General features: G+C 39.8%; 1 protein-coding gene across 1 annotated transcript in view; it reads left to right on the top strand.

Annotated features, from left to right (window-relative positions):
- arhgap10 (Rho GTPase activating protein 10) overlaps nucleotides 1-23,312 on the top strand; it is a 52,089-nt gene that overhangs the window by 8,718 nt on the left and 20,059 nt on the right. The window contains exons 2-17 of the mRNA XM_006796062.2: nucleotides 6,553-6,648; nucleotides 6,787-6,848; nucleotides 8,362-8,433; nucleotides 8,649-8,750; nucleotides 10,526-10,636; nucleotides 11,264-11,368; nucleotides 11,928-12,057; nucleotides 12,549-12,655; nucleotides 12,791-12,885; nucleotides 13,520-13,601; nucleotides 13,791-13,833; nucleotides 13,942-14,010; nucleotides 14,445-14,519; nucleotides 17,654-17,738; nucleotides 19,188-19,246; nucleotides 20,618-20,723. Coding sequence (XP_006796125.2) covers nucleotides 6,553-6,648; nucleotides 6,787-6,848; nucleotides 8,362-8,433; nucleotides 8,649-8,750; nucleotides 10,526-10,636; nucleotides 11,264-11,368; nucleotides 11,928-12,057; nucleotides 12,549-12,655; nucleotides 12,791-12,885; nucleotides 13,520-13,601; nucleotides 13,791-13,833; nucleotides 13,942-14,010; nucleotides 14,445-14,519; nucleotides 17,654-17,738; nucleotides 19,188-19,246; nucleotides 20,618-20,723 — 1,399 coding nt within the window. The remainder of the gene's footprint in view (nucleotides 1-6,552; nucleotides 6,649-6,786; nucleotides 6,849-8,361; nucleotides 8,434-8,648; nucleotides 8,751-10,525; nucleotides 10,637-11,263; nucleotides 11,369-11,927; nucleotides 12,058-12,548; nucleotides 12,656-12,790; nucleotides 12,886-13,519; nucleotides 13,602-13,790; nucleotides 13,834-13,941; nucleotides 14,011-14,444; nucleotides 14,520-17,653; nucleotides 17,739-19,187; nucleotides 19,247-20,617; nucleotides 20,724-23,312) is intronic.

Genomic DNA, 23,312 nt, shown 5'->3' with positions numbered 1-23,312 from the left:
CCTTGAATAAGGTTGTGGGTTGCCAGGTTGCGCTGACAGATGTGTTGAAATTTTATTTAGTATGTGGGTTGTGTACATACACTGTGTTTCATAGACTGTCTGGTAAGTTGGGTAACATGTATTTCAGTTATTAATTATAAAGCTTGAGGGACATGCAGATTACAGATGTTTCCTGGGAGAAGTGGCAATAGGGTTGATTGGCAGTTATGCATAGTACTTATCACAAGTCTAGCCACACAGCAGCCATCTAGGTAATGCTTAAGCATTATTTTGGGCTGACAATTCAAGACACTAGAAACATGAATAGAGAGAAAGTCAAAACTCTGATTCAGTGAGACTGAGGCATAAAAACTGACTGTGTAGACTCAACAGTCAAATCTGATTAATTTTTTTTTTTTAAGTAGTGAACTTAAAAAAGATCTTTTTTAAGTATGCAAGAGCAGTGTTTCAAAGCATTACTCCATCATTTATGCTTTAATCCAGAGCACCAAGTCAAGCAAGGTCTCTGGTTTATCCCATCAGAGCACTAAACAAATGCCATGCAGTACAACATTCTACGCTATGTGCAACAGCACAATGGGCTTATGTTTTTTTAGTTCAGCTGATATAAAGCAGATGATTGGCTTTTTAGAGGGTGTTACAGGACAACCACCATCTCTGGCTTTAAAATATTTTTTCCAGAGGTTTCTATTAAAGATTCTTCACTCGTTTTGCTCTTTCTTTCTTTTTCTTTTCTTAGTAGTCTTGCCCTTTGATCGGTGACACTCTACAATAACCAGAGTCCTTTAATTCACTACCCTTCACATTTTGTTTGTCTTTTCTTCCTGAATGGGCATGCCAGTGCTAATGTCACATAGCTGGCCACTTATTTTCCTTTGCTTTCCGCTTATAGAACAGCATAGCCTGTGATATCAGATACAAGTAAGGTGGGGTCTGTATGACTCACACTGTAAATCCAGAAGAGTAGGGTCTCTGGTGTTCTGCGGAGAAACTAGCCAAGTTTGACAGTTCCCAGGTTTGCTCTGAAATGCCTTGCTTTAAAAGGCAAAAAGCAGATGAAGCTTTTGCCTTGGACTCTTGCGTGCCCTAGTGTGTGTGTGGTATGTGATAGTTGCTGTCCTGAAGGAAAGAAATATCGTTTCAATCTCTTCTGCAGACCTCTCATCTGACACGTTGTTTATCACTGGACTGATTGTATCCAATTAATCTATGCTGTTGAAACTGTACAGAAAAACAATGCCGTTTTTTTTTGTTTTGTTTTGTTTTTTTGTGGGGCTGCTTTTTCCCCTTCTTTGAGTGTTGCCTGGTGTTGATTATTGCTGGAGCTTCATGTAACTGGATAACATTCATTCTTTGTGTTTTATGTAATGAAGTCCACAGCTTGGCCTGAACTGTCCACCCTGAAGTGTGTTAAACATGCTTGCAGCCTATGTAATCAGATTGCAGATGGGTGCGACCTGCACTGCACATGTGGCTCTAATAAAAACCATGCAAATCTGTCCGTTGACATCAGTGTTCTAGAGTGCATATTAATTATCCACAGTGTTGTTAGCCCCGTATTACCTTTTTTTTTTTTTTTTTTTTAATACACAAAAGATGTTTCATATCCTAATAAAGTAAAATACAAAAGACCTGTGTCTTTTTCCCCCCATGATCTTTCTCTAACAGTACATGTCAACAAAACCAGGCTACAACCCAAAACATCTGGAACTCTGTAATTTCACCTTTTATTGTAAATAGTACAACAAGAAGATATTGAATTTCTAAAAAAGTTGTGGGCATAAAAAGTTGCAAACAGCTTTTTGTCTGTTTTTAGGCTAAATGTAACTTTCAAGAACAGAAAGTCTTTGTAATTTCTTTTTAAATTACTGCAAATTACTGCACCCTGTTTTTGTTTGTATTTTATACATCATTAGTTTTATAATTATAAATCATCCCAACCTCTGTTGGAAACTTATTGTGTAAGTTGTTTAAATCAGAAAAAGCAGAGAAGTGAGTGCCTCACTGAGAACTGAATCCCTGAGGCAACTTAAACACTGCACAAAAAAACCTCTGTAGAAAACCTGTGTATTACAGCATGCACATTACATTCTGCAGTATAACAGTAACTGCTTGAATGGAATTGATTTTTAGTGACATGTGATTCTGACCTTAGGTCAGGTACAATGTAGTGTGTTGAGGCTTTAAGGTGTGGCAGTGTTCAGTGCAATGTTGTCACAACATCTTTTTACTGTGTCATTCAGGAGTTGAACTTTCCACTCTACATTTATGTTTCTGCATAAGTTGAGACCTGCAGGTGACCAAGGACTCCATAAAGGTCACTCATTACCTATCAAGTAAATACCTTAATGAAAGGTTGGTAATGAGCTATGCTTTTAAAACCTTACTAAACCCTACTAAAGATGACAGCATATTACACTGACCAACACAAAGTTTGTAAGTTTAAAATATGGGGGGAAAGGTTATATCTAACATTGATAACAAACAAGCAAAGCCAAAAGCAACAGAGGGGAGTGAGCAATAAAAAGCACAATTTTGGGAATGAAAAGAAGCAATGCACTCCAATAAAACTGCTTTTCTATAAAAGGTTTTGAGCAAGGATTTAATTGACAATACTTGTTTTCCTTGTGTTCCTTCAGCAGGCTGCTTCAAAGCACAGAGACTCATATTGCAAACACTTTGTTGTTCAAGTCATCAAATGGGGATAAATGCATTGGGACGGGGGTTATCTTATAAAGGGTTTCCATGCTGATAAAACTGTTTTCTGGTAACGGCTCCATTCAAAAAAGGTAACTTAAAGACATTAGAAAACGGAGGAAACACCTATCCACTTAGGTGTGATTTAGATGCCTTGTAATCCTACGATGCAGCCTTCGACCAAGTTGCATCAAGTTACATCAGCTTGATGTTGCAGAAGTAAAACAGTGTGTGGTCTGTCTGTGGTGAGGGACTGCTTCATTCTGGTTAAACAGTTTAGAAATTACACTTACTATTACTTAATTATTGTATCTCATTATTAAGAAGTTTCAATAAATCTGGGAAATCTCACAGCTATATCAGCATTTAGATTTACTGTTACACTCATTAATATGAGAACCTTTTCACAAAAAAATGAGGCAAAAAAGACGCTTGGTCACTAAGAATCTGTGAACACTTTCTGCTTTCAGTGCTTTCAGGACTGTCTGCAGAGTACATGACCATGGTGCAGTATCAATTGGTATCCTCACTCCAAGTTGCTCACCAGTTAGCTAAACTTTCCAGAAATGTATTTTATGTTGAGCCCATCTTCCAACCATCTGCAAAAAGTTAAAACTTCACCATGTGAAATCAAAATCTTTACACGAAAGATCTGGAAACCTCGTCTGGGCCCTGTAATGATGTATATGAAATTATTTTTTTACATCTATATATGCTGCAGTTCAGAAGATGCCGTTTTCACCAAAGGCCTTGTTGATTTCAGCACGCCAGCAACAAACCACATTTAGCATGTGCAGCATTACGGTGAAGGACTCCTCAATAGCATTTGGGGGAAATTTCTGACTAATTGGTTACGCAGCTGAATCTCACTGTCCCCCTCGTGGACTGCCTAAACAGCAGTGCCAGGTCTTCAGATCAGAAGACATTGCTTAAGGTTTGCAAGAGGCCAGATCCAAAGAGAAGCATTGGATGTTATGCAGTACTGTGTATTACTCAATAAATTATCTATTATCAAAGTGGGTAGCAAATATGTCCTGCCTCTGTTGTTTGTAGTCATTCCATGTTCTGCCAATTAAGGATGAGAGCAGGCTGACCAGAGTCACCTTTTATGGACTTGCACACCCTGAGCTGAATTCTTGCTGTCGGTGGGGTTTAGATTCCTGCTAGATTTACGGTCCCTTCAAAAAAATAATAATTCCAACCTATAGCTTAGATGTGTTTGCTTCCAAAATAATGACCTGGCAGGCTTATATTTGCTATACCTTTATTTTGAAAATAATACCTTTTTAACCCATATTTAGAGCACTCATACACATCATTCACCAGGATGTGTTTCCTTCAGGTAGAAGTCACCTCTGAGACAGAATGAAGATTTCATTATAGTACAAGCACATTAGGAAAATAAGCTGCACGTGTATTTGGTGTGATTCAAGCAAGTTTATGACATCATTTGTCTTCTATAAATATTTGTCTAATAAAGTCTTACAGAAACTTGAGTGATTCTTTCCAGACAATAATAAGGCATCCCAAGCACACCTCCCTCTCGTTTCTTCTGGCTTTATAAAATAAAAGACTACAACCTTTAAAGAGGAGTCAGTCTTTGATACTCCACTGCTGTTCTGTGTTTGCATCTGCATGCATGTCCTATTTATATATACAGAAAAGGATGACTATGGCTACGTTCACACTGCAGGTCTTAATGCTCAATTCCGATTTTTTGATCAAATCCGATTTTTTTTGTCTGCTTGTTCACACTACAAATAAAATGCGACAGCAAACGCGCTCTAGTGTGAACCCTCAAAGCGGCCCGCATGCGCAAAAGAAGATGTCACACACAACGCGCTCTGTTTAGACCCAGAGCAAACAATATTGTTTGACTGATGGCCCTTAATATAAAGACTTCGGACTTTACGTTTCCCAATTTTTGCTTTAAGTCATTTTATTTACATAATAATGTAAATAACCTAATAATTATCCTTATTGCTGTTTTAGAGGAGCAGTGCTTCAAAGGATAGTTGCAGATTTCTGTCAGAATCTGCAGATTATACAGTACAAATAACATGCTCACGTTTCTCCAACGCTGTCTTCCCAACAGTTTCACTGACATCTACACGGGATGGCCAGGAAGCGTTCGTGATGTCTTCTCGGGCGCTTCTCCGGAGCTGATAATTGGCGTCTGTCTTGTGTCAGTGACGCAAAAGACTGATTTAATGCGACATGACCATTCAAACAGCAGTCGCTTTCTAAAACATCGGATATGTATCGGATTCAGTACCACATACGAAAGTGACCCAGATCGGATTTGAAAATAACGGATTTGTGCCGTTCACACTGTCATACCATGATTGGATATGGGTCGCATAGGGTCAAAAAAATCGGATTTGATGCGCTTTCGCCTGCAGTGTGAACGTAGCCTAAAGCTCACTTCAATCTTCACGGTGTGACGTTATCCTGTTCTGTGTCTTGCAGTTGTTCAGGGGTCAGGCAATGATCTGTCATTTGCCACAAACAAGTCATGAATCCTTGTGTTTTAGTTGTTATAGTATTTTTGCTAAGGAGGACTAAAGTGATTGTGCAAGTTCTGCTTGTATGTATTTCAGATGCTTCACTTTCTGTTGATACTTTTCTCTTACATCAACAATGATCTCACTCACAAGAAAATAAAGCATTTCCTCCAAATGCTATATGAAAAACTACTTAGAGCAAAAACAATACTATAATAAGAAGCTGCCCCATTGTCTGGAAGATCCTTTAAACTTCCCCTAGTTCCACGTCAACTGGCCAGAGGACCCAAACCACAGGTGTTTTAGTTTTAATGTGCCTCGTGTGCTTCGGGACAGTACAGATTTAACACTTTTAGAGTGTAGAGTGACCAGCAGTGGGTTTCAGATAAACAAAACGAATAAAGTCGAGGTTGAAAGTGTTAACCTTTTAATAGCTGAGCCACAAGCAAGCCAGGAATCCGAATAACAGTGTGAAAGACTTTTTAGTTATCTGGTGAGTTTGGTGTTGATTGAGGAATGCTTCATGATGTTTTTAGGGTATGTTGGGGCAGATTACTATCCATCCGTCCTCCCATCCATATTGGAACCTGTCCCAGCTGTCTTAGGGTGAGAAGCAAGTTACACCCTGGAACAGTTGCCAGTCCATTGCAGTGCTAACACAGGAAGAAAGACAGCCATTCATGCTGACATTCACACCTCTGGCCAATTTTGCTTCCTTTGCATTCACTGTGATGCAGTAGTGTTAACTGCTGTGCTGTCCTGTTGTATGTGTGATGATTTTAAGTTTCCAGTAATCTAGTCACCTGTCTTTAGTCAGGCAGTAAAAAGCATTGCCAAACAATGTGCTGTAGAAACCAAACATTTTATTTTATTTTCCAAGTTTTGGGGTTCATATAATGTTATTATTTAGGAAAGGAAAATATAATACTGCATTGCATTTGCATTTGAGAAATCGATATTGTAATTTGTGTATATTAACTTAGATGTATTGGCTTTATGGCTGTCTAGCTTTTAAGCATCACATTGTTAGCATCAAAGCATTTACTCGTGTATTGTGTCACTTGCTAAATATAGTTTGCCCTGTTTTGTGGCAAATGTGAAGCAGTGGTACCTGCACTGCTGGTGCACGAGGGTTTGATGTGCAACAGGATGTAGACAGACAGGATGTTTGCACTGTGGTTAACAGCTAAGTGCAGCAGACCTACTTTTCAAGACTATCTTTATTATGTCACTTTTCCACAGGTGATGCCCAGGATGACACACAGTTGTAGTGTGTCATGATTTATATTGTAAAACCCTTTTTTGATACAATGAGTCTGATGTTTACTATGTTTTTGACATTTCCTTGTAGAGCTTGGGATGGCACAGCGCAAGTTCGCCCAGTGCCTGGGAGAGTTTCAGTTTGAGTACATTGGCGATGCAAAGACCGATGATGAGAAATGTATCGGTAAGTGTGGGCTAACCACCTCATATTGAAGGCGCTAACCATATGTTTTTTGCCAACACGTGCTGTTAGACGAGTGCAACTGATAATTCTAATATCTTTAACCCTGTATGTGTTATTCTTTTGTTGTTTTTTCTTCAGATGAGTCTTTGCAAGAGTTCTCAGCATTCCTCAAAAACCTTGAAGACCAAAGAGAGTTGATGGTGAGAGTGACCAGTTAGAACCTAATTGAAAGCCAGCTGTACCTTTTGTGTGTGTGTGTGTGTGTGTGTGTCTAGTGCTGTAACTCATAATGTGGGATACTTGTAGTATATTCTCCAGCTGTTGTTGCAATATTGTTAGCGTTTGCACATATCCTCCCCTTCTGGCTGTCTAAGGGTCACTGTCACATGCCCTGCCTGGGCGTGGCTACAGTGAGAGCAAGAGTCCATAACTACATTACGCACAACACTCATCACACACCCAAACTTTAAGTACCAAGCCAGATCAAATAAAGCGCTACCGCCAACAAGATCCACAACAATGCAAGTGTTTATGACCGTATATTGCCATAAAGCTATTCTGCCACAGGTAGCAGTATTATAGCTGCCAGTATAACCACAAAAATCACATCTAATAGTGAATTGATACACTTGTCAGTGCTACTACTTTGAAGCATTCTTACAATGCAGATGCAGACTTTCCAGCCATCCTCTTGTAATGCCTGTGTGTAGTGTCTGGGGTTAGGGAGTGAACCCATCATCAGTAGCTTGCGGAGATGCCTATTACAGCATCATGCTCAGACCGTAAGCACAGACTTAGCGCAGGAATCCTCAGGGTAAAGTGCGATGACATCACCATGCAGCGTAAGGAAAAGTACTATGGCCAAACAAGTACAGACATGCTTTGTTCTCACCACAGAAGAAACTCTGGAGTAAAGAAGTTACGTACAGTAACTTTAATAATGCACTACTGGAAGATAAAAGATTATTTTTTAGTATTTAGTAGTGTTTAGAGGTAAAAAACGAAACACTGAGCCGCTCAACTGTTAAGAAGCCACAATGGAGCTTCAGCTTTAAATCTCCACAAAGATTCTATTGATACTGTTTATATAAAGTTACAGCCATCTTGGCTGAGAATGATTGCAGTACAGTTTTTTTTTTAAAATACTTATTTATGTTATATTTTTTTTTTGGGGGGGGGGGGGGGGGGGGGATTGGCAGAGGATGAGCTGGGAATGAAGTCTCGATGTTTACACTTACAGTTCAATGTGATCTTGACTCACTTTGAGCAGAGAAGCTGCAGAGTGTGGCCTTATACTTTGTCTGTTTACCTTGCTAGCATGCTAATAGACAACAACTGGTGCAAAGCCAAATATGCTCCAGGTGGTAGTCCACAGTTTTTTCATGTGGCAGTTCAAGTGTGTAAATATGGGCCAGTGCAGCATTATTTAAGTGACCTACGAAGGAAGGACAGTAACGGATAAAAATTCCACATGTTCTTGTTATTGTTTTGTAATGTGCAAATGTCTGAGAAGCATGGCAGCATTATTAAAATGAAAGGATGGATTATGCAACATGGTACAAGTGGCAAGAGTAGTGGCAAGTAACTACAGAGAGCCGCTCGTTCGTTAAGACTGGAAAGTTTTGAATGTCGTGAGTAAGTAAGTAAGTAAAAGTTTTATTAATGAAGCATGTCACTGAAATGAGCACTAATGAAGGCATTTATTCTCCATAGATGAGGAACATCACAGAAACCTTAATGAAACCTCTGGAGAAGTTCAGGAAAGAGCAGCTTGGTGCATTAAGGGTAAGAGCCTCTCATTCCAAAATCTTTTTCCCTTAAACAGTCTGGTTTTTGTAGGCTTGATGCCCTTAATAACTATAAAAAATGCATTTGTAGTTTCTGTAGTTAATGTTTAATGGATTTTACTACACATACAGCTTCTTACTTTAATTCCCAAAAATAAGGAAGTATATCTTCTCCTTTAATTTTACTGCTTTTTTCCCCTGTATTTTGTTAAGGCGGAAAGAAAGAGATATGAAAAAGAAACAGAGAAATACTACAGTTCTTTGGAAAAGCTTCTAAATATGTCATCAAAGAAGAAAGAGCCGCAACTGCAAGAGGTATCTTTATCATTGCCTGACCTCTCTATGTGACGTGCATGATATGAATTTATTATGACAGTAAGATTATTCAAGCAGATGTTTTGTTTAGTGTCCGGTTCTGGCTTTATCTTTCGGTGCCATGAGGCTGCAAAACCTGGTCGACTGCTTTGGGTTTCCATTGGCATGCCTTGCAGCAATAGTTTTCCTGGCTTGTTTGAAAAGGAAATGTGTGCGCTTTTATACCGCACCTCCGAGGTCGACTGTGGCTGCTGCAGTTTGTGGATCAATCCCTGCTGCACTACCACATGCTGACATTTTTTGAGTTATGACGAACTGAGCCACCTTTTACAAAACAGTGTTTTTGTCTGTGTTTTGTGATGAAACCCTGTAAAGCTTGCCCGTACGTTAGATCCATCAACCAGGGGGTGGTTAGAACTGTTAACATCATGACTGCAGGGTTTTGTATTCTTTGGGACTCTTATAAGACAAGAGTCTGTAGCACCAATACTGATTTTTAGCAGACTTGTATAAATAGACCCCATATTTCATTCCTCGCTACAAGGGTCATGAACTCCATCAGCTGTTAGGACAACTCAGTGAACAGTTTATACTAAATATAAACCTGGTGTGTGAACTACAAGTGAGAACTTTGGTATCTGTAGTAATCAGAGCTGGATGTTTACTTGACAATATTGAAACAAACTTGCCGTACTATGAAAATATGTATACTCTATGGCACTTAAAATGTATTTCTAGTATTTCAAGCCTTGCTGCTTTGTAGTTTCTGGATGGTTATGATACTTCAGAGGTAGAGCTGGTCACCTACTGATCGGAAGGTTGGTGGTTCAATCCCTGGCTCCTCCAGTCTGCATGTCAAGTATCCTTGGGCAAGATACTAACCCCAACTTGCTCTCCGATGCATCCATCTGAGTATGAATGTGTGTGAATGTACTTAGAAAGCACTACGTATAGATAAAGTGCTTGTGAGAATGGGTGTGATTGGGTGAATGAGGCATGTTGTATAGAGCGCTTTGAGTACTCCGGGATAGTAGAAAAGCGCTATATAAGAATCAGTCCATTTACCATTTTTCAAATACTAGTAATCACAGAAATGAAATAAGTAGATGAAATAAGTAGATCTTTTCTGTGTTCAAATTCCCTACTGGTAGAACAAATATATACAAGGTTAGAGTTCAGTGTCCCCCCTTGTTCCGTAGATGTGAATACTGGTGTGTCTTTTCTCACCCTCAGTCAGTGGGGTTAGCTCTGGCTTGCAAAGCACAAGAAGCGCAGTGATAATGGCCAGATAGATGGATATCAGATAGATTGTGTTTCTCACTTTATCAACAGTTTGCACATTAAGCTACAAGGAAGGAAGCCGTGGTGTCCTGTGCAGTCTTTGTATGGTCTGAATGACATTTAAGTTCGCTTTGACTTGTACTGCTTTTGCCGTCCTTGAAGACGGATCCCTGCACTTCCTTCAGTTTTCGTCTCTTTCCTGTCAAAGTTTTAGCGTGTGTGGCTTTTCTTTGTCCAAAGAGACAAAAAATGGAAGTTGATCACACAGCAAACCTGTTTTTTTTGGTGGGGGTGGTAGAAATTAGCTAAACATTGGTGTCAGATTTTGATTTACTAACTTCAGTATGTCTTCTATACCAATTTAAGGCCATACCAAGGTAGACCTCAATGTCCCAAATTGCACCAAAAAAACTAAAATTGTGATGTTTCGTCTTTGTTTCTGTGCTTCTGCCTGTAACTATAATTATGATGGGGTGTGTTCTCCACCTCTCCAGGCAGACACGCAGGTGGAAATCATGAGGAAGCACTTTCAGGAGGAGTCGCTGGACTACGTGTGCAAACTGCAGGAGATCCAAGAGAGAAAGAAGTTTGAGTGTGTGGAACCGGTGAGTAACTGACCTAAAATGGCATAAAAGCACTGGCGCGTTGTTTCATTCATACCACAATGAATGTCTTAAAACAAAACCGATGTGCTAGTGTATACAGTACATGGGATTAGCCTGATTTACAATATGAAATGATGGATTAAAAGGTAGAGCTCTATTTCTAGGGGTGCATTTTCAACAACCCCACACTAAATCGAGTTGGTGTCTTCGAAATTTCCCCTTGTACAAAGTGTGCCTACCTTCTAATAGATGTGAAAATATTTGTAAGTAAGGATCTACTTTCCGGGGAAACGAAATCTGTAACTTTAATACTGACTCAGATTTGTAGATTTGTTACAGCTAAAACCACTATGGAAAATTACAGACCCCGACACTTAATGTCAGATACAGATGGTCATAACAGTATTGCTTTATGACAGAAATCCCAAACCCCTTCCGTATTAAAACCAAAAGGCAATATGTGAAGTCCTACACGGTCACAAGTTTTTGCCTGACTGAAAGTTACTAAACAATTCCATCATATCCTGTCATTATATATATATATACATTATAGTTTGCAAGTTTCTCTTTTACTTGCTGACCTTTTATCTCTGGTCTTTTTCTTCGTCTCATGTGTTTTCCTTGTAGATGCTGGCCTTCTTTCAGACAGTCTTCACCTTTTATCACCAGGGCTTTGAGCTCGCCAAGGACTTTGACCATTATAAACGAGAGCTGCAGATTAATATTCAAAATGTAAATAATACTTTTTTTTGCCTAATTGTTACCATGATAGCAAATGTTTATATATGTCATTTCCCTTGCCCTGTGAGAGGAACAGAAGAAAGGTCTTACGTGTAGAAAACAGAAGATTAAATGTTAACTTTTTGGTCACTAAATAGGGAAAAAGGCCTCTAACTAAACTGGAACACAACTCAGTGATTTCATATCACTCCCTTTATAAAAACATCAAATCACGATAAATCTGCCTTCTTTCTACCTTTCACCGATCTAGTATTTACTTGTCTGTTTATCTTCATTTGGCCATCAACTCCTGAGAAAAATATGTTTTGTTTTCTTTACCGCTTCAGGTCACACCTCTGTTGTTTCAATTTCTCCTATCCTGCAGGACACCGTTTCATTATTACCTTTACATTTATATACTGTAAATTAGCAGCTAATTTCAAAAAGTTGAAGGTGTTTTATGGAAGCTATAAAATACAAGATGTGACTTAATGAGGCCTCTGGAGGTCATCCCTGCCAAGCGGCCAAAATTGACTTCCTGGAGTGTGCTCTTGCTTCCTATCCCTCTTAGACAAGGAATCGATTTGAGGGCACTCGGTCGGAAGTAAACGAGCTGATGAAGAGGATCAGAGAGGCACCGCAAGAGTACAGACAGACGAGTCCCATCAGTTTTGAAGGCTACCTCTATGTACAGGAAAAACGTAAGACTTGTATTGTTTTTGATCGTGTAATTATATGTGTATAACATTTTCGTTTATAAAGCGCAGCAGGCAGCCAAACTCTGAGCGACAAAAAAAAGCACAAATATAACTCTTCCTAATTAGAAGGGGATTTTTTGTTGTTGCTGCTAAACAAATGTGTAAATGGAGCTGATATATCAGATATTTTTATGTAAATCAGCAGCAACGTTGCTGTAGCGTGACAAAAAGTTGAAACACAGGCTAAGTTCCTGAAGTTGCACTTGTTGCTGACACTGTAGATGTTTTAACTGAATTTGCTTACCGCTGCGTATTTTTTTGTCACCCGCTCGCTAAAAAGGACATTGCGAAAACTGCGATCGTTATCTGGGGAGAACCACACTGGAACTGTCAATTGTGTGTTAGCGTGTTGCAGCAGAGCCCAAAAGGGCTTGTTATGACTTAAACCACGTGAAATGTTTACAGTATGTCGTTAATGTTTGTGCTTCATCTAGGGCCACCTCCTTTTGGTTCAAGTTGGGTCAAGCGTTACTGCACATTTGTTAAAGAGCAAAAGATCCTGCACATGGTGACTTTTGACCACCGATCGGGAGGAAAGATTGTGAGTGGCAGTGTCGCACACTTGAAAAAAAAAATCTGACTCTATTCAGTCTTTTACTTTCCATTACAACGTTCATTTTGTCATGTATTTTCTTTTTTAAATAACCAACCATATTTTGATGTTTTTTTGTTCCAGGGGGAAACAGAGTCCATCACACTCAAATCCTGTGTCCGGAAAACAACAGATGTGTTGGACCGGAGGTTCTGTTTAGACCTCGATATAACAGATCGGTATATTGTCACTTACTATGTTCTCAAACACACTGTGATAAAATCTTGCTTGTATTAAACTTGTCATTTAATTTGGATTACTGGTGACACATTATTTGTTATTGCCTGCTGGATGACTTTTGCTTGAACACAATGTAAATGTTGTCCACAGACTGTCCACAGAGCATCATAGATCTGTTTTGCTAAAGGGCTTAGCTCCACACACACACTTGGTGTTTGTTGCTATGTGTTTTGGATAGCCGAGGGCAGCACTGCAGGGGTTGTTTTGGAGGACTGCCCTCACGCATCATGCTGTAATATATATCCCATTTTGTCACAGAACTTAACCCTGCACCGCCCCTTTTCTGTAGTATTAATAGAAGAGCAATACCTTAAATTTAGAATGGAAATGTCAGTGCACACATCTGTTCGCCCTGTAATGAGTAACTTGATACCCATTTGTTCCTACATCATTGGAAGTGTCATAAAACCAGCTGGACTCTTCTTTGTAGTACAACCAATCTAAGATGTATGTGGCAGAGGGTGGTTTTTTTTTTTGCTTTTTTGCAAATACATTTCATGCACTCATTAATATTTTACAAAACTGTACCTCTTATGCTTTTCCTAATACAAGTGTGGTATGGCTCTCTCCCAGGCCAGGAACGGTGCTTACAGTGCAGGCTCTGTCTGAGGATGACCACAAGTTTTGGATGCAAGCCATGGGTGGGAAGGAGCCTGTGAGTCAGCTTTCACAATGTCATCATCTACCACTCACTCATGGAGTTTTAATACATTCTCTTTAACTGCCATCTTGTAGAGAGCAAATACATGTAGCTTTACACCAACATATACTTAGAACTCCCCAAAAATATACTGCGTAAACTTTAAAACTCTATGTCTGTGTTTTGTGGTTGTTACTTTAACAGATCGGACATTATCTTATGAGGACTTATTCTAAAGAACGTGGAAGTAAGGATCCAGCTGTGCCAGACACTGAATCTGTAAAATTATATGACATCACAATTTTATAAGCATTGGTGGGGTTTTTTTTCATCTTTATTTTTTCCCTACCTGTAGTCGACGCTCAGTTGGATGATGTAGGTTTCAGTTTTGTGAAGAATTCCATCAGTGCAATAGAGAAAAGAGGTGAGCTATAAATATATTTAATAATGTAAACATCTGATGCTAGCATATGGAAAATTGCAGGATAAATTTCAGTGTTGGTGGATAGTAATAATAGTAGGTAACATGCATGCAAGCCTATATCTGTACACAAGGGGGCAGACTTTCTCCAGTATTGAAAAGGCAAAAGACTTCCCAGCATCACCTGCAGGCACCTTGTACTGAAGACATGCAACTGCCTTTTCACGGCATTATTCTTACTTATTAGCTCTTATCTGGCCACCTCTTCATAAAAAGTTCCTCTAAAAACTGAAATTTTTATGCATGTTGTTACCTCATAATGAACTTGGTTGAAATTGAAACCATGCCGCAAATATATTATTTCAATAATTGTCATTATTGTATTGTAAGTAATATGCAAGTAGAGGTGTATTATTTTTATTATTGTTATATTCTAGGCATTAATGACCAAGGCCTGTATAGGGTTGTGGGGGTAAGCTCCAAGGTCCAGAAGCTTCTCTCATTAATGATTGGTAAGTTCTTCATTCTCCTCTTTTTCTCACATAGATTTTTAGTTTTTTAAGTAAGGACTGAATAAAGTTACAAATTTTAATTTAATGCCACTGCACTATCTCTGTGAAATTAGGTCGCCCCTAGTTAGTTGAATATGCTGATGTAATGGATGTGTCTGTTAGGGGTGATATTAAAAAGATAGCGATTGGAAATCATCCCGTGACTCAGCCCACTGGTACCCGTGGCTCTCTGAAGTGCTACAAGTGCCAGTGTGTAGCTTGGCTTCGTTTTCATTCAGTTTTAAGTCCCCCGAGACAACCCAACGAGGTCCATCCTATTCACATTCTTCTGCTTTTTGGCTTTTCCTTCATTAACACGCCAGTAGGATGGCCTCTTGTGTGCTCGCAGATGGCTTAGTCTGTCAGTTGCCTTTCTCAATTACCTTTATGCCTCTTACTCGTCTCGAATCCCTTTCACTCAACTCCCTTTCTATAGAACTTGTCCTCTGTCCTTTCCATTGCTCCCTGTCTGCTCTCTGGTTTCCTGCTGTCTCCAGCAGACACCAGCTCACTTTCAGCTCTGTGTTCAGAATGACAACAAACTCAGGCAGCCGCCAGCCTGTCTCAGCTTCCTCTCCAAAAGCTTGCAGCCTTCCAGCCCGCCGACTCATGCGGTAGACTCCATTAATGCTCTGCTGCGGAAGTTTCTTTAAAGCCTTAAAGTATAGAAAACTTCCATCACTAGTCTTGAGAATTTGCATGTTACTCATTTAAAGAAAAATAACGATTTCATCTGTGCCTAAATATTTCTATCTAAACGCAACTCGTATTTTATCCCTGAAATGACTAATATGTATGACAGCAGTTGTGTGTTACTTCTCCACAGACACATTCACAAACATTTCTTGCATACAACAGTTCACAGTGAGTGGGTGAAACAAGCTTTAAACCCTGAAGAAAGACTTTGGATCCTCCCACACCTCCTCCTTTTCATCTCTCACCCACCAACATGGCCACGGTCCAATCTGAGAGGACAAAGTGATACAAAATTCTCCCATCATATTACAGTACAAACAAAGAGAGCGGCACCTATTGAATGACAGACAACAATATAACAGGAAGAAACCTGTAAAAGTGAGCTCCACTCCCTCTCTGACCTGTCTGTGGTTCAGACAGAACGGGCAGGGCAGCGTGTGGTGTCGGTGGCGATATGGTCATAATAGCTGCTGAATTGGAGGTTTTGGTCCTCCAGATGTAATTGCATAGGTAAATTTAATGAATGCACATTTCCAAGGAGCAAAGTCAGGCATTTAATATTTTACAGTTCAAAGCAAAAGTTGTTAAACACTGAATTAGACCTGAACAGATCCTGAAAAGGTTTATGGTGCACCTTCATTGGTTAAATGGTATCACTTGATCACTGTGGCCTCTTTGTGCCCAAAAAACCCAGATGATAAAGAAGAGTCATCTGTCACTTGATAAACCAAGCAGGCGGTTAGGACATTTTGCAGTGTGAGTGTGCACAGCGCAAAAATAAACTCATGCAATAGCTGCTCTGAATAGCCACACCTGAAGTAAGAAGGAACTGTGCTGTTATTAAAATGTGAGGCTAATGAGGTGCTTTTTTGACTGTATAATTTACAGAAAATTAATAAATGAAAAATCTTGAGAGAAAATTTAGAACGTACGACTCCTTTCTAGTTTGAATGTCAGCTATTTTTGGTTTGAGACCTTTCAGGAAAGGTGGGGATATAGACATTTCCTAAATCCACCGAGATAGAGTTATGGGTAAGTGGTTAACCGTGGGTCAGGCACTTTGGAAGAATTACTTGTGAGCTGGTTGTTTGAGAATAAAAGAACAAATCAGTCACGCAGGAAGCAAACACTGACAGGTGCTGCATGTGGTTGTTGCTTCATCTTAATCCTGAACAGCATTTGCTGCCTCCCTTCTTCTTTTTCCAGTTGGCATCAGTTGCACATCTTAGTCTTTACATTTTAGTGCCACTGAACATCCTTACAGCACATACGTCACACAACCATCGCTTCATTTCCAATTTCTGCACATCACTTGTTTGTTCGGGTTTGGGTCAGGATGTGGTATTTACTTATCTCATGAATAGGCTTACTTTCATACTGGGCCAGGCTTTCAATCAGCTTATCCTCAAATTTGAAAGTCTGTGAAGGAGAGTAAGTTCCCTATTTTTATTTAACAAACTTTTCCCTTCTTAATATTTTCTGTATGATGAAAAGTTTTTCTGCTGGTGTTATGTCACTCTGCCGTTGTGCTTATTAAGTCCCCACACAGTACAGTGTTGGTTGCCTAGTCTTTATTGTTGCTAACACAAAAGAAAATAATATAGAACTGAACCTCGGTGGATGCTGTGTCGTTAACAGTTTTGCAATCAGTGCTGCTCCAACTTCTCCTGCTGTGTTTGTGCATACACCGACCTGGCCAAATCAGGCCTATTTGTGCAAGACTACAGCGCCTCTGCAAACTCCATCAGTCTCAGATATGGAGACACACCTGGCTACACATGCTTCCTAAAAACGTTTGCTTTCAGAAGTTGACACTGGACAGGCAATTTTGTGGATTACGCAGACGGAGAGACACACGGTCCTCTTGCCTGCAGTGGATAGACCAAATAAAAAATAAATAAATAAATACATTTCCTATTAACAGACCACCTAACACCCGTGAAGCTAAAGTCTGTGTGGTGACTAAGACCCTAAGCTGTACATGTGTCAGACTCCAAACACTTCACTGACACATTGCACTTGCTCTGTAGTTCATCAGAGGCTACTTACGGTGTGACTAAAGCCCCCCCTACCCCACCCCCCGCGAATTTTCAGCACAACACCCCCTTGGAGTCCCTGTGGAGTCAGTGAAGTAGTAAGGGATTAATTAAACTTGTAATGAGTATAAAGCCAGCAGCCCTCTACAGATGCTGCAACTTCCTTCCATATCCTCTGGGGCGAAACTCGACCCCCGAAGGCTAGCAGGAATGCTTTTTATCCTCATATGGCTAATTACAAGTTACATATTTAAATCACATATTTGTTGTGCATAATATGAACAGGGTAGTTAATTGGCGCCTCGGTGCGAATACCTCAGTCAGTGAGTAATTGCAGTGATGCTAAGTTTGTGATTCTTATAGATGAGAAGAGCGACGAAGTGGGTTTGTCAGCCAGCGAAGACTGGGATGTTAAGACAATAACAAGTGCACTGAAGCTTTATCTGAGGTAAGGATTAGTGTGATGTTTTAATGTGAAAGACACGCACACACCTGTGAGTTATTTGTTTCACCATGCAGTGGCAAGCATTGATACTAAAACATTGCAGCACAGCAAGTGTTTAAATAAGGTAATTGATTCTTCTGATCGCTTTTGCAGTCACTTCAGCTCTAGACGTTACACCTAAACCCTCTGGTTGAATTGTACCTATTAACAAACTTTTAATTAATTCGTCTAATTAATTTGAAATATGACAAATAGAGCTTACCGCCATCCCTTCTCAGCAGCTCAAGAGTACAGTAGCTTTTTGTCTTCATTAGATGTTAATAGCTGCACTGTTAAGAGTGCAGGAACTCTTATTTGGGGGGAAAGACGCTTATTTGGGGGGAAAGACGCTTAGTAGGTAATTATTTTTCTTATAAACCATCAAACTGTGCTGTTGTGTATCCAAGCAAGTCTATTTCTGACCCCACGACAACTCCTTTGATGAATGCGGTCCTTTCCGCTTGCTTGAATGCAAAACACTGCATCCAGCGTCGATGCTTTATTTTATAAAATGGCTACAGATTTAATTATGCAGAGTGCCTTTGTATAATTAACTCCTTGCGAACTCATAATGCTCATGATATGCATGTTCCACAGTCAATAACTCCTTCCAGGTTGGCAGCGAGTGTGGGTGAAGTTCAGAGATTAAAAATGTAGTTTGGCTGCAAGAAGATGAAGCGGTATAATTTTAAATGCCAATCTGATTTTGTCGACATGCTGTTGCAACAAATTGAGTTGGCTTTGCTTGTTGCTTGATTGGAGGAAAATTTGCATTTAAAGTTGGGAATTTGCCTGCTTTCTTTTATGCATATTAAAAATACTAAAAAGAAACTAATACAGTTTTTTGGGGTGGGGGGTTTCGATTACTTGTTTTATTTTGTCACTATGGAGGTCTTCAAACAGCCACTGCTATGTAATTAGGATGTAAATGATGAACCTAGTCAGGGGGGTTAAACTTGTGTGGACTGACCACTTCCAAAAAGCAGACTGATGGAGAGGACTGTGGACTCTGGGACATTACTTAGTTGAGAAGTTTTACCTCAGCATTTTAGTTACCGTACCCTTATCATTATTGACGTGCTATATTAAATCAACACAGTGTTTTTCTAATTTGTCTTTTACTTCCATGACCTGCTGAAGTAAAACGGCCTCAATCTCCTCAGTTTCCTCTGAGGCTAAGTAGCTTTGGCCACTATCCAGCTGCAGTGTGAAAGTACCTTCAGATGAACTTGGTTATCTCAACGCGTGCACCGTCTAATTCCATCTCCTGGCCTGGCCACATTAATCATTGCTGTGTGCAGACCCTATAAAACAGTGTGCCAGCTATTTCTGTCCCTCTTGCTCACTTTAACTCTCCTTCTCCCTCCCACCGCCCCCCAACCCGTCTCTCTTTCTCTCACTATCTCTGCGAAGGAGCCTTCCTGAGCCACTGATGACCTATGAACTTTACAAAGAGTTCATTAGCCCCGCAAGTAAGTTCTACCGCCTCATGTACCAGCTCTTCATCTGAGCGCAGACCATACGCAAACATAAGTGTATGTATGTGCCGTATCAGTGCGAAATGGGCATTTTATCAATTGAAGCAGCTGAGTTCATTACTTAGTTCTTCTTCGGGGGGTTATTGAAAAGGAGCAGTGAAGTGAGACACAGTAAAAACACTTTTAAATTAAATTTTACTAACTTTGTTTAAACTTTGTGCTTTTAAGGGAAGTTGGGCAACAGTGGTCACCTTTCTTATGTCTGAAAGCTATTGTGTGGTGTGTGCGTGTCTTGATTGCTAATTATCGCCTTTTTATGTCTTCCTGCGTGGTATCGGTGTGTTACTCGCAGCACTCAGTGCATTTGTTCTTGATTCTAACCCTACCAAAGAGGCTTTCAGCTCCCTTTGGCTTAGTTGCATTTGTCTTTTCATTGTAGATGAACTTATTCCAATTTCCATATAATCTCTACCTGTTTAACATGGGACTAAATTTGTGGCCAAAAAAGCCATTAAAGATCCTGGATCAAAATCATCCAGTGACCTTGAAGAGGAAAAAAAATAAGGGAAAAAATAGGTTTTTTTTTTTCTGCCCACATAACATAATTTCTGTATGAAATGTTTTAAATCAAGCCAAACTTGAATCTTATTACAACAAGTGCTATAATTGGATCAGGTTGACATTTTTATCAGGCGCTCGCAATGCCCTCATAACGAGGGGGGAAAAATGGATTAGCAATGAATATTTTTTTTGATGGATGACAGCATCCATAAGAAGCTTTTGCCATGTTTAAATCCTTGTCGTTCCCATAGTAATGATATTTTGTGTGCCTGTGTGTGTTAGCGTGTGGGCGGTCAGATGCCCATGTGTGAGGAAGTGTTTAAGAGATGATCTTGGGGGTTTTAACACAACCCTTTATACGGTAGCGACAGTAACGTAAAGCTATCTTCTCCGCCAGCATAGTGGTCCCTGCTGCCAAATTCTGGGAGGCTTCAGACCGTATATCACCATCACACCTCTTCTTCATTTATTTGAACTGGGATGTATTTTCCTCTAATGCTTAATCCCATACACTTGAGAGGGATAGCCTCTGATTGTTGCACGCTTAAAGGTCCACCAACTTTTGCTCATTTTAAAACATTCCCAGACTTCCGATAAATACTTTTAGGCCTTTTTGAAGTAACATAGGGCTCTTTACCTCGAAACCTCACTCAAATCAGCAGCGACTAGAATTTTTCATCATCTACTTAAATTTCCTACTGTACAGTGTACCATCTGAGCTGTGCTGGCTCCTTGCCATGCGAGGAGCACAGAGAATTCCTTGTAGTTTAATATGAGTACACGGCTGTTTCTGCATTTGAACAGAGGGCGGTAGTCCCGAGTCTCGCATCCAAGCCGTCCACTGCCTGGTCCACAAACTACCGGAGAGGAATCGACAAGTCCTCGGGCTGCTTATGAAGCATCTGGCCAAGTGAGTGTTCATAGTTCCTTGGTCATAGTTCAGCCAATCTCCACCCCCTCTCTCTCTCTCTCTCTCAGTTCTCTCTTTCTGCTTTTCCTGTCTGTCTCCTTATTCTCACTCCACATGCTTTTTCTCTCTCTCTCTCCCTCACTCCCACTCTCTTCACTCCCCCTTCCCTGCTGTCACTCCATCTCTTCTCTGTCTACTCAGTGACTGCTGGGTAAGAAAATTGATGCCACTAGCGTCTCGATTCTTTTTTCTTTTCTTTTTTTTTTGCTTTTTTCTAAGGTCATTTTGTTGTATATTTAAAGTTGTCGAGGGAGGATTGAGTAGCCTGCCGTACCTGTTCATCATGCTGTTTTGCAGCCCACGGGCGAAACGAAATGAAATAGACCACTCAAATTAAGCCCTCTCTTGAGATTACTGTATACACCCCTGGACGGACCACTATTGTGCATCATTCCATTTGCGAGATTAGATAGGAAGAAAGATTTTAAGAAATAATGTTAGCTAACATTACAAGGTTTTACCTCAGCAAGCTTTTTATAAACTAAATATGAGCAAATTGAAGATAAGTAAATAATCCCTCTTCCCTGAGGCAGTGAAAGTCTGGTGGATCTTATTTCATAGAAACCCGCTGCAGAATCAGGCTGTGGTAAAAAGGCAGCGCTATTGAAATTGAATTTGGATTATCCAGCGTGAAATTCTCCAGACTGGAGAGACTCGAATATTTTTCTGAAGTTGGCGTGTGTGCATGTCCTGCAGGGGAAAGAAGCAAAGCCAGAATTTCACACTCCTATCTGAAATGGTTTCAGAGATGTTATAAATGTGAGTTGTCACCAATGTTTTTGTCTTCAAAGGCATCCTTTGAAGCTATTTAAACTGTCTCTCTGCAGCTGCACTGCATATCATCATATTTGGAGTATGAAATCTCTTCACCTGTCCGTATAACTTTTTCTTCAAATAAAGGTTTTCCCAACTTTTTTTTTTTCTTGACCACTTAATATAGTTGTACCTACTGAACTCCTAGTTTTGAAATAGATGTAGGTGACATTAAATAAAACTCCAGTCTTTACTCAATGTAAATATCATTTGGTAAGGTGGATCATCCCCTGGCCTCTTTACATGTCAGTGTTGGCAATATGATGAAGAGATTAATACATACTCGCATTCAGAACACAAAGAGAAAGCTTAATCAATGGCCATGTTGTGTGCTTTTGAAAAGAAAATCTGAAAAAAATCCCCCAAAATAATTATATGTGAAAGTTCATAGTAATTAAACTTAATTGTAGTGTCTTTTAAGCATTTTATATACATTTCATATGACACAAAGCATCATACAGTGCTGCAAGGTGTCAGTTTGGCTAATGTCTTTCACATGTACATTAATGAGATGTGAACCAACACTGTAATTACAATTACTAAAGTAAAAAGAAGACCAAATTATTGAAAGTGTGATTTTTAAACATATAAAATATATGCTTGACTCTGATGCCATCAACAAGTGACAAAACAATAAAAGGGATGTTGTTTAAAGTTTAAAAAAACCAAATAGAACTGATCAGTAATGTGATTGTGAATGCCACTGAGTCAGAGGAAAAGACTCCGCGGTACTTTCAGCTGCTCCCTCATTTCTGCTCCCAAAGGATCAGCACAGCAAATGTATCTGCATATTTGATTTGGCACACATTTTACATGAAATACCCATAACCTCACATTTATCAGGCTTGGGACCAGCACTAGGAGTTCACGAACAAGCCACCCTTCTTTTAGACTAGCTTCGTGTCTCTTGCCCATCTCAAACCAGGGGTCTTTTGGATGTAAGATGAATGTGTTAACCGCTGCTATGTTCTGAAAGACTACAGGAGCAAATATTTCGGCAGCAGTTTTAAAAATTCTCAAACTAAGATTGCAGAGAATTTGGGCATCTGAAATTAGTAATTGCTTTTGGGAGTCACAACCAGAATCTGTAATGGCATGGGGTTACATTAATGCATATAGCAAGGATGATTTTCATCTGTGAAGGCACCATAATTATTAAAAACATGTGCACAGATTTTGCTAAACCACAGTCCGTGGCACAGTCCAAAATGAAAGATTCAGGATGCTAAACTGGTTCTACCTACAATCCTACATTGACGAGTCATCCATGAGTCCTTTCCTGACATGGAAAACATTGTACAGTACATGGATACTGGGTCATGTTTGCATTAGTATTCCCCCTGGGTTAATTGAGAAATGTAAGAATGACAAAAAGAGACACCATACACGTGCATACTGTGCTTCAAGACTTGTTGCCCTTGTGCCCACAAGCATTGTCAACAGTGACGCTAGAGTAGTGTAACTTCACTCTTTAGTTCCATCTGTCACTGTCACTAGAAGCAGTGTTCCTGTGTTTTCGGGCCTGTGTGTGCTTCAGCTGCCCCTTTACTGAATAAGGAATGGCGATTCTAGATGACAAAAGCAAACATTCAAACCTTTCAGTGAGCTGAACAAGATTTGCAGTCTTAATCGTGTGTTTCTATCTGCTAATGTGACTGCATGCAGTTTAGACTTGTGTTGTAGAGAAAATAAGTAAAAGTCACACACGCCAAGTTG

Source organism: Neolamprologus brichardi, chromosome 6, assembly GCF_056152115.1.
Source record: "Neolamprologus brichardi isolate AB-2024 chromosome 6, ASM5615211v1, whole genome shotgun sequence".
Classification (NCBI taxonomy): Eukaryota; Metazoa; Chordata; class Actinopteri; order Cichliformes; family Cichlidae; genus Neolamprologus; species Neolamprologus brichardi.
Note: the sequence above shows the minus strand (reverse complement) of the source record. Positions and strands in the feature narration are given on the sequence as shown.